Source organism: Carassius auratus, chromosome 35 (genome assembly GCF_003368295.1).
Source record: "Carassius auratus strain Wakin chromosome 35, ASM336829v1, whole genome shotgun sequence".
Taxonomy (NCBI): Eukaryota; Metazoa; Chordata; class Actinopteri; order Cypriniformes; family Cyprinidae; genus Carassius; species Carassius auratus.
In genome coordinates this window covers 17,459,884-17,471,734 of record NC_039277.1, presented here as the reverse complement: position 1 = coordinate 17,471,734, position 11,851 = coordinate 17,459,884, and the positions used below count along the sequence as shown (strand labels likewise).

The 11,851-nt window shown below is 36.1% G+C and overlaps 1 protein-coding gene across 7 annotated transcripts in view; it reads right to left on the bottom strand.

Moving 5' to 3' along the window:
- Positions 1-4,676: 4,676 nt before the first annotated feature.
- Positions 4,677-11,851, bottom strand: part of LOC113054716 (membrane-associated phosphatidylinositol transfer protein 2-like) — an 84,477-nt gene continuing 77,302 nt past the window's right edge. For all 7 annotated transcript variants that reach the window (XM_026220453.1, XM_026220456.1, XM_026220457.1 and 4 more), the window contains 5 exons: positions 10,618-10,766; positions 10,389-10,538; positions 9,430-9,613; positions 8,155-8,283; positions 4,677-8,073 (listed from right to left, as the gene is read on the bottom strand). In XM_026220453.1, coding sequence (XP_026076238.1) covers positions 7,732-8,073; positions 8,155-8,283; positions 9,430-9,613; positions 10,389-10,538; positions 10,618-10,766 — 954 coding nt within the window. In that variant the 3' untranslated portion in view covers positions 4,677-7,731. The remainder of the gene's footprint in view (positions 8,074-8,154; positions 8,284-9,429; positions 9,614-10,388; positions 10,539-10,617; positions 10,767-11,851) is intronic.

The window sequence follows — 11,851 nt, the reverse complement described above, 5'->3', positions numbered from 1 at the left end:
ACGGCCCTAACACATGACTCAAAACAGGCTTAGTGCAGCCAAACACTACACACAACCCTGACTGAGATAACACACACTGTAATTCAGAACACACTGAGAGGAAAAACACTAGCATCAAACACAAATACAAAAAATACAAGCTCTTCATCTTTACAGTTTGAACAATTTCAGTGACTTCATACAAAGTCATATTTTCTTCAAAGAAAAGAGTGACATTCTTTCACATGATTTATTAAATTTTTTAGAACATAATTCTTTAAGGTACCGTATTTTTCGGACTATAAGTCACACCTGAGTATGAGTCGCATCAGTCCAAAAATACGTCACGATGGGGAAAAAAACATATATAAGTCGCACTGGACTATAAGTCGCATTTATTTAGAACCAAGAACCAAGAGAAAACATTACCATCTACAGCCACAAGAGGGCACTCTATGTCTTCAGTGTAGACTACAAGAGCACTAGGCAGCATAGAGCGCCCTCTGGCGGCTGGAGACGGTAATGTTTTCTCTTGGTTCATTTCTCTTGGTTCATGTCAACTTAATTTTGATAAATAAGTCGCACCTGACTATAAGTCGCAGGACCAGCCAAACTATGAAAAAAAGTGTGACTTATAGTCCGGAAAATACGGTAAATGAAAATAAGCAGTTTGCTTCAATAGTCTGTAGTCATTTACGGAATTACAGTAATGAGAAAAAAAGGTAGAAACTAAATTACATACCTTAATCCGAACAAATAATTTTCGGGGCTAATCCTGAAATTGCAATCAGCAGTGTTTGAAAAATCTTCTGTTTTGAATGTGTGGTTCACAGTTTTGACAGCAGTGTGTTAACATTTGAACAAAGTGCTGTAAATCCACAGTGTTGTAGTTAAAGTCATGGGTTAAGTGTGTAGAGTTTTGAAAACTGTGTTCAAGCAATGAAAAACGAACTAGAGTTTGGTCAACATGAACTGCTGCTGTGTAGACTGTAGTTTGAGTTTTGCGCATGTGACTCCAGTTGTGCTCACTGTCGTTTAGCAATCGAAAAAAAATGTAATTATTTTCTCTTCAGAATTGTGGGAAACTGAATTGCAAAATAAAAACATACAATTCTTAGGGTAAAAAAAGCCAGAAATGCAAAATATAAATATAAAAATTTGAGTTAATCTCAAATAAAGAAATCTTGTATTAAAAAAAAAAAAAAAAAGGTAACTGCAACTTTTTTTTTCTGAGAATCACTAGTTGATAGCTCACAATTCAGATGTCTCAGAATTGCCCAAAAAAAGTCTAGTATTTTAAAAAGTCACAATTACCTTTTTTTAATTCTCTGTAACATTTTTTTAACCCTCTGGTGCTCTTCAGCCATCAAAATGTTTTTGGTTTTTACTTCAGTAAAAATAAAGTTTTTACTTCATCTGGATGTTTCCAAACAAAATCTTTTTTTTAGTTTTTTTTTTTAGTGCTCCCATCCAAATTAATAAGATTTTTGACAGTTTAAGTTGGAAATTTATGTTGATGCTTTTATAAGTGGTTAATAGGTAATAAATGGATCATAAATGTTCCATGAACCTAATTTAATACCATAAAATACCTTTAAAATATAAGATTAAATAAAAAACATTATAGACCATATAGTACATTAATTTCATTTTTTAAAAAAAGGTAATTTATTTTTTTTCAACGAAAACTAGCTGACAAATTTTTGAAGCCCAAACATGACAATAAAATTTGAATAAATTGTTCACACATTACTTCGTGTGAAATAATGTGTAAAAATACACAAGTTGGAAATATTGTATAGTAAAATTGGCCTATGGTCAACAATATATAGTGCATCCCTAGTTACAGTAGAAGTTGCATGACTGCAAATACAGATGATCTCTATTGAGACCAGCAGGAACTGATTAATTTAATAACGTGTAGCAGTGATGAAACAGGATTTTTTTTTTTTTTATATTTGATTGCCAGTAAGAGCCTTTACTGTAACAAAATACATATATATAGGCCTTATTGAAACAACTTCACAATAAACTAATAGATTTCAGTGAGAGAAACGTGTCAGTGAACAAACTACTCATGCTAATTCAGCTCAGATCACCAGGCCAGAGAAGGTCAGAGATATTAAGAAGGACAAGTTTGTTACCATATAGTGTTTTGTTTACATTTTGAAGAATATGTGAAGTGGTCATTATAACATTCAGGCCACTGTCTCATTTTTAAAAATACTATTAAAGCATCAGTGTTTTTTTATGTTCCCCGTCAATGCTTTGAATGATTTTGTTCCCGTCTCATATTGGAAGTTTGTGTGACGAGGGGAATCTGGATCTGTACGGGACTCAATGTGTTTCAATGTATTGCGTTGCTAAAATAAAGAGCCATCCGACGATGTCATTCTTCTGGTGTTATTATTCATAAAATTTTAAAATGACGCTAGCTTTTCCTGACGCTAATGCTCTGATAATAATAGACTATACGTTATTTTGATATTTAGTAAAAAAAAGAAAAAGGTTCTGGTTTTGTTGGAGAGAACTGAAGTGTGGTTATTTTATTGGCTTTTGTTTTTTAAATTCGGTATAATTCAAATTGAGTTACTTTTACAAAATTTACCTCATATTATTTAATAAAATTATTATTACAAAGCATTTTAGTTTTTCGGCCAAGTGCATTCAGAATTTTCAGTTTTGGTGCATCCCTATAATGATTTGTTCACGTTTCATTAAAAACATTAATTCAATGAATGAAGCATCACTAATTATAATTTTATAATAGTGCCATTCATTTTTTGTCAATTTCTTTTTCTTTTATTTTTTAAGAAATAAAGATAACCATATATAGTGATGAAAGCCAAAATATTAAATGTCATAGATGTATATTTAGTGTGTAATTCACTATTTTGGTGAGGGCCAGAATTAAAATTTTGAGCCAAATTATGGGGTGTAAAATGATTTCAGAAAGCTGTTATTTTTAGGTCTATTAGTAAAATCATTTGACTTTAGTTATCTGTTTCATTATATGACAGTTCAAAAATGAATGGAAAAGCACTTTTATATTTTTTTTCTCAAAAGTTTGCATGTCTGTAACTAATAAGTATTAATGATACCTTAATGCCCTTTTAGATATTGGGTCTTAAACCTTCATTTTTGTTATTTTAATTTTTAAGGCCTGTTGTGGCAATTTTCTATTTCAATAAAGGTATGAAACAAAAGCCTTTTTAATATTTATATTCTTGAAAGAAAAGTTCATACAGTCAACCAAGTTGACTGCAGAATGCGACCAAGAGGAAACACCCAAACTCAACATTTATACCTTCATCAATCCGGATGCTTTGTTCTCATCCAATCATAATGCATATTCAGCATATATGTCCATTTAAGGTGTCCAACTATGTCCTCTAGAAGTCTAGATGCATTTCTAAAAATCCAGGATGTCCAAGGAGCTAAAAAAAAAAAAAAAAAACATTTCTTGTCTCACACTTGTCTTGCACTTAAATTTCCTGTGATCTCTTATCTCATGAAAAACTTAAGCACCTTAAAGGGTTAGTTCACCCAAAAATGAAAATTAGTCCATGAATTACTCACCCTCAAGGCATCCTAGGTGTATATGACTTTCTTCTTTTAGACGAATCCAGTTGGAGTTAAATAAAAATAATAATTTGATCTTCCAAGCTGTTTCATGGCACTCAGTGGGTGATGCAATGCATCAGTCCAAAAGAAGTGAAATAAGGCACATCAATTAATAATAAAAAGTGCCTCACACGGCTCCTGGGGGGTGAACAAACACCTAGCGAAACAATGCATTTTTGTTAAAAACATAATAATGACTTTAAACTATCTTGCACCAACAGTTGCACATGGAAGCAGTTCCAGGGGGATGACCTATAGAGGTCAGCTTTGCACAATCGTCACTCAGAAGTGACAAACATGGAAGCACAGGGGAGAAATCAAAACAACGGTCACTAATTAGAAGTATATACAAAACGAGGATTTGTATGAAAGCATGTCAGAGGATTTTGATATAAGCCATGAGGAGACTGGTTTTCATTGCTTCCTTTGCTCCTGTTACAAGCGTTGGTTTTCATGAGACTCACTGGCGCATGCACAATGCCAACCTCATATTTCATGCTCCCGGAACTGCTTCTGTGTACAAGATGCAAGATTAAAGTGATTATTACGTTTTGAATATGGATGTTTTTCTTAAAAAAAAAAAAAATGCATCAAATTGCCACAGGAGGCCTTTGTTTACCCCCCAGAGCTGTGTGAGAGACTTTTTATTTTATGGATGACTGCTTTTTATTCCACTTCTTTTGGACTGATGCATGCAACACCCGCTGAGTGCCATGAAACATCTTGAAAGATCAAAGACAATTTTTTATATAACTCTTATTGCGGGCTGATTTTTATTTTTGGGTTAATTAGGCACTGGGATTAAATATAATCGTTTTAATGGGCTTCAGTGGGGACATTTTTATTTATATATATATTTTTTTTTTCGTAGTGTAAATTCGATTTATGAAAGGAAACGAGTCAAATATTAAAATACAAATTTTGGGCAAAAATATTTCTGTTTGCATTAACAGCCAAAAAATGAACATAAATTGACAATACATTTTCAAAAGATGGAAAAAAAGTATATTAAAAAAATGATAATCCTTCTGAGCTTTTACACATTGATAAAGCATGATAAATCACAGAAGATGTGAACAGTTGGCAAACTGAATTTAATCCACAGTACATACAGTTATACATATGAGAGCACTGAACCACCGACCTGGTAAGAAAACTGTTAAGGAGTGAGTCAGTCCAGGTCTGCATTTCCAAAAGCATTGTAAGCCTAAATTGATCATAGAACCATTGTCAGCAAGATGATCGACGTAGGTTTACAATGCTCTTGGGAGCATTGTACAGGAGGGTAATATGAACCTGCCGTACGTCCTCATTCAACATCGAAAATTTGCTGGGAAAGGGATTCATTTGAAATTATTTGCACAGCAAGTTTTGGCAACAAACAAGATGGGCATAAAACATGATAGTTTCGAGATGTTTCACCATATTTATTCAACCCAATGAGCTTTTGTTGTGGAACACCTACACAGCTTTTCATGTCAAAAATACTTTAGATGATAACATTTGACCAGTATTTATGTGCATTCAATGGCTTTTTAAAATTCAAATACTCGGATGTCAGTTCAAATAAAAAATAAATGGATTTGGGATAAACGCTAAGATCATTTAAATATTTGGTAACAATTGATATGATGATCTATATAGACAACAGCATATTCGTAATCACTATAAACTGGAGGTTGGTAGTGTGGCCCATTATTGAAGAGTACAGGAAAGTGTACGAAAGCTCTTCTGTGGCATGCAAAGTACAAAAGTGGCTATAATCTGGTTTATCTGAGGATATAATAATACTCGTACACCGGCCCACAAGCGAGGCCGCGGATGTTTAAACGGATATTTGCCGTGTAAAAACTGTGGCACGAATGTCAATCACAATTTTGTATGATTCCCTGCGATGCATTTACAATTTGGAAATAAAACTAAGGGGAGCGCATCAACTTGTCCAACATTGGTGGAAAGTAGCTTGAAAACAGGTCAGTTCAGACGCCAAGAGTGTATGTGGAATAACGCAACGGAAATTAGCGATTTCCAGATTGAGAATTTGTTCAGTGGTTAACATTCAAATTATAAACCAAGATAATCTAGATATCAGTGGTACAAGTTCATAAACCTTTCAACATATTCAACTGAGAACCCTGATGTCTAGTACCAAACAAGCACCAATTTAAATTCAGTTGTTTGGAGCAAATTTTATCACAGGACCATATTCACAATTCCGATTCACATTACGTGGAAATTTGAATGCGATAAACCAGTTTCCAGAGTATGAGGTCTCCAGAAGGCCTGCAGAATAAGCGTTTTTGTACATGTGTAGGTGTGTGTGCTCCTTGCCTTTTTTGTTTGCTGAAGTGATTGTCCGTGCGGTGGCGGTGGTGGCGTCGTCTAGAGTTTTGCTACAGAAACACTGTCAACGATTATGCACAAGGAGACACATCATTGGTCCGTTAAAAGAAGCATTTCAGAACTGTCGGACAAAAGAATAAAGCAACACATGGAAACCTGAAATATCCATCATCTTATGGAGCTACAGAAATAAATAAATTCTGACCGTAACATACCCTATTTAGTGAAATTTACATAAATACAGTATCTACACTGTTTGAAGTTCCATTCTGACCATCCACTCCTGACGAAGGCCGCGTTCAAAGCCTCCTGGTTCGTTTCGAAGAACAAGTCCGCACATGCAGCATGGCTATTCCAGTGTGTTCATGATACAGAAACAAACCGCGCACGGTTTCACAACTCTGTCATGCTGTCCAATCTAAAATCGCAAAAATTAAAAGCACAATTTCTATATACCTAAATCACTTACATATGAACATATGAACAATATCATAGATAACTGAACTTTAAAGGACTGAAGTTGACCTATAATTATGTAAAATCTTAAAAACATTATACATGTGCCATCGAAACGCTTGGGGAACATTGCTACAATGCACTGGAAACGTCAGACGTGTTCGGGTTCCTACGATCTGCCTGGATTTGGCACATTCCTTGCATTTCTTTTCGCTGTTTCCAATATATAATCGTGCATATGTGCACAAAATACCCTGCCATAAATAATAAGGGTCATGTACTACATGTGAACATCATGTAGCGACATGAGATGGTAACAAGGACCTCCACTGTTCCTCTAGTGCAAAAAAACAATGAGGTTATGCAGTTGCAGAACTACAGCTTTCGTAATGAATCGTTATGGCCGTCGGCGGGATCAAACGAGTACGTAACCCGGGAAATGAATGCAATGGATTTTGAGAGAAAATGACTGAGGGATATCTCTGAAAAATTGTCCATTGTCGTCATGCAAATACTGTACAGCGAGTTGCACGGTGAAAAAAAATTCTCTCCACGTCGACAGCAACAGCGGAAAAGTTTTACTTCAGCAGATGTGGCGTGTGCTTACGATCGTGTTTGGTGGCTCAGAATTGAACAAAACAGCAAGAAAGAAAGAAACGTGACCCAGCAGCCCATGTCGAGGTGGAGTCCCGGAGGTATTGCAAGCAGATGGCCTTGTAAAGGGATAGCTGTTGCTTTGAGATTTCGTTCATGCTCTGAATAAGACGTTAAGGCCTCTGATGACCTGCAGACGGAGTTTGGTGCGACGCGATTCGATCCTTATTGCCAAATGCTGCTGGGATTCGACTCGGAGAGGCTGCCGGGATGGGCCGGCCCAACAGAAACCAATGAGAAGAGGGATGTGAAATGGCATCTGGGTCTTATCAGCTCCTCGAGTTCATGGCTGCCCTGAGCAGGTAAGAGGAGGCACGTATTTACATGTGTGGGAATCTCTGCGGACACTGGAAGGGCAATTATAGGAAAAGTGGGAAAAGTCCATACCCACCCAACGATCCGTTTTTCAGTCCCAACAGTACATTCAATCAAGTCAGAGGAGAGGGCCACGACCCAGAGCCATGCTTAAGGCGCTAGATTTCTGGAAAATATTTGGCTGCCGGACTAAATAAACTGAAACATGAACGAAAACAATTCCCATGCAACAATAGTTATCCCATGAAGTTTGCTCACAGAGTCTGTTGTAATACTGTGAGATTTCGTTGTGTATGATTCTGCAGCCCCATGTTCCTCCAGAACGAAGTGTCTCCAGAATTTGGACCTGGTGGGTGGAGCCTATTTTGGGCTCAGGGCTCCGCCCTCTAGTTTGCTGGTTCGGCCCCAGCAGCCGGCGGCGATGCTCATGCTCCTCTGGGCACGATCCGCCCGGTCACGGTCACATTCCGATTGGCTCTGCGCACGTTCAGCTCGTGATATATGCACGGGCGGTGTTGAGGACGTAGGTTGCGAGGAAATGGTGCGCAACAGGTGATTGCGTTTCCGCAGGAAATCACCACTGCCGCCAAGCCCGAAACTGCCTTTCCGCAGAACCATGCGAGTGCTGCCGGTCTTAGCGGGTCTCGATCTCTGATTGTACTCCAGCTGGGACAGGTGAGACGCGTAGCCGTCAGCAATGAACTGTTGAGAGAAAGAGAGCGACAGCTCCATGAAAATACATCAAAACTTAAGGTTTAGATGAAAAACTATGCATAAGGATACCTGACACTGGTGTTGCATCTTCTTCGTTGGTCTCCCTACGATGTAGATCTGTGATGGCAGCAGACCCAGTGACGTGTACACAGAGATGTCCTTAGTGGAGCCATAAGCAGCGCAGATCTTCATTTGTGCCTACAAAAAGAGCAAGATGATTTTTAAACTTTTCAATTAGACATCTAACTTAAATATAAGCCAAGAATGACATTATACATCTAATATCTGTCTAAACAGCCTCCTTGTTGTGTTATGCTCTAAAGCACTTGTTTTGATCACTGGCTGCATACTATCTGTATGGGCAATACAGCCAAAAATAATAAATCACAATATTTCTTTCTATATCATTTGTTATTTATAGAAATATTTATTGCAGACCATTAATAAGGAAGGAAATGCACTTCACACTGCCCAATGAAAACGCCATAAAGTAACATTTTTCCCAAATTGGGTGTTTTCCATGTTTATTTTTTCATGATTTAAATACAATTTTATCATCACAAATGTTGTCTAATTACCTGAATTTATAAAAAAATTTAATCAATCTTTTAAAATGTAATCAAGTACAAATATAACAATTAATTTACAACACTGCATTTTTATATTTTGCTAAATAAGGTGCAGTACAACAGAACTTGTATACTGTATAAATTACAAATTATCCTGGATGCATGATATTTCTTAAAATAATAATAATAATAATAATAGTATTTCAATGTGATGTTTTAAGAAACTGTATTATTAATAATTCATAATATTTATATTTTTGTATTATTATTATTTGTATTTTGTTAAGGAAGATCATACAACCAAGATAATTTTTCATCAATGTACACAGTATAAAATTATTTTGAGAAGTAAAGCATTTTACTATACAAAAGTAATGTATTACTATAATAATTTCAAGTTAAACCAAACATTTATTTTGGTTGATTGTTATAAAGAATTTTAAGTTCCAGTGCGAATATGATATGATGATAGTTTTCATCAAATGGAATTGTGAAATGCTGGTGAAACGACTCTGAGACCCTGAAAACACCACGAGCGTCATGCATGCTTTCATTTGTGGAGTAGATCATATTGGAATTTTTATTCACACATACTTTTTATCGACAAACACCTCAAAATGTTATCAATATCATGGAATTAAGTGGTTTTCATATATATATATATATATATATATCTCTCTCTATTGATTTAGGTTTAATGAATTGTAAATAACAGTTCTGTATCACCCACATCCCCTTGCGCTACAGAAATGGTGGCGTCTGTATATATTCTCACCTCTGTGATGAGACACTTGAGGAAGTTGGCTTTGTGTCGAAGTGGGTCGTGTACGAGTCCATCACAGAAGGACACGATCCCGTGAGGAAAGTTGTGCTGTGAAAGCCAGGCCACCACACGCTGCTTCTGCATGTCTGGACGTCCCGTCACGTACACTATCAGGTAACCCAGATCCTGCCAGTGCCTGAAACAGGACCAACCAACGTAAAAACAGCCATTTTATTTTAATTTAATTTAATTTAATTTAATTTAATTTAATTTAATTTAATTTAATTTAATTTAATTTAATTTAATTGTATTGTATTGTATTGTATTGTATTGTATTGTATTGTATTGTATTGTAAATTAAAATATTGTATTGTATTGTATTGTAAATTAAAATATTACCAAACAGTAAATTTACTATAATAAAGATAATTTTATAATAGTCTTCTAAACATATTTAATTAAATAAAGATGTATAAATACAAATAACAATAGATTAAAATAATAAACACAAAGTATTTAAAAATATATATTTAAAAAGCCAGAAAGAAAAAAAAAAACATTGGAAATTATACCACATGTGCTCAATTTCAGAAAAAGGAACGGCTTTTCTAAGATTATTAACCTTATTTTATAATATTACAATTTTACCAAAACGGTAACATTTAATAAAACAAAGATAACAAGTTAAGAATAGCCTTTTAAATGTAAGTAAATAACTAAAAAAAAAGTGTGGATTCTGAAATATTACTAACAATATAAAAGTTCTTCTTATGATTTCACAGCAAAGAGCCACGTGAGCCACCACCAGATGCTTTAACATTCATACTAAAATGTCTTTTACTTGCTAAAAAGGTCTAAACTATCAATCAGACGACAGAAAGCATGTACAGATTGTGTACAACAGTTTCAATCATGTTGATCATTTAGAGAAATGTCTATCTCAGTACAGTAGAGCTTCATAGAGTCCTCACCTGACCACATCGACCGCTCCTGCTCGCACTTTAGGGTCGCTGCCCATGATGGACACGCTGGCAGCAAAAGAGCCGTCGATGCTGAACACCACAAACTCTGTGCCGCGCGGCAGCACCGTCAGGTAACTGTCAGCAGACGTGTGGTCGCCCCTTTGGACACAGACACTGCTATTCAACTGATGAAAATACAAGCTTTTATGTGCAGCACAAACGTGGACTGGAGGCGTACCTGACTACCATTTTGACGGGATACACGCCGATGCTCAGCCGCTTGCTCTCGGGAATGGTGTAGGAAACCCGGCCGCTGCTATTGGTCAGTTCTGTGCTGAAATACACCCACTCACCGGACGGAGGCTGGGTCATGATGTGGATGTCCACCTAGAAAACGGCACAGAAATGAGATGAAGTGAATTAGAAAATATGCCAATAAAAAATAATCCTAAATGGCAAAAAGAAGAATGTGAGAGAAGTTAAGCAGGTCTTACTCATTTTCACTGGGATCTACACAAAATGAAGTGTGTATGGTAGGGATGCACCGATATTTATCGGCCGATTTTCCCTCAATTTACAACCATTGGCATATCGGCTATATAATGAAAAAGGCTGATATAACAAACCGATGGTTTATGAATTAACTGCGTGAAAGCACTGAGCTGTATAATATCTGCTGCATAATCCTAGCACTGCTGTCTGCACTAATCAGATAACATGAGATCGGACACTATTCCTGACTAAATAACTTTCTTAGTGTAGCGGACCTCATCTGAACGAAGACCAAACTTTTCTGATGTTTTATTAAGTTTATTGTATCTTTTTTCACTCCAAAAAAATCACCATAAGAGCTAAACAAAACAGAGCACGAGAAGTGCACATTAAACTCTATTTCCGTTGCATTATCATCAACATACCGTGAATTACACTTATTACAACTACCGTATTTTCCGGACTATAAGTCACACTTTTTTTCATAGTTTGGCTGGTCCTGTGACTTATAGTCAGGTGCGACTTATTTATCAAAATTAATTTGACATGAGCCAAGAGAAATGAACCGCCCTCTCGCGGGCTGTAGACGGTAATGTTTTCTCCTGGTTCTTGGTTGTAAATAAATGCGACTTTTAGTCCAGTGTGACTTCTATATGTTTTTTTCCCTTGTCATGACGTATTTTTGGACTGATGCGACTTATACTTAGGTATGACTTATAGTCCGAAAAATACGGTAACATTAAACAAATATATGCAGATCTCATGCCTTTTCGGAGGGTGCTGACAAACTTTTTATCTGAAGAGCTGTGTGCTTTCATTACGCATATAGCTCCATAGACTAGAAAAATAAGAGTCAAAATAAGAGTCCCGCCTAAGTTAAAGAGATCTCATACATATGTGTCACCCTGGAGCACAAAAGCAGACTTAAGTCGGTGTGGTATATTTTTAGCAATAGCCAAAAAAAACATTGAATGGTCAAA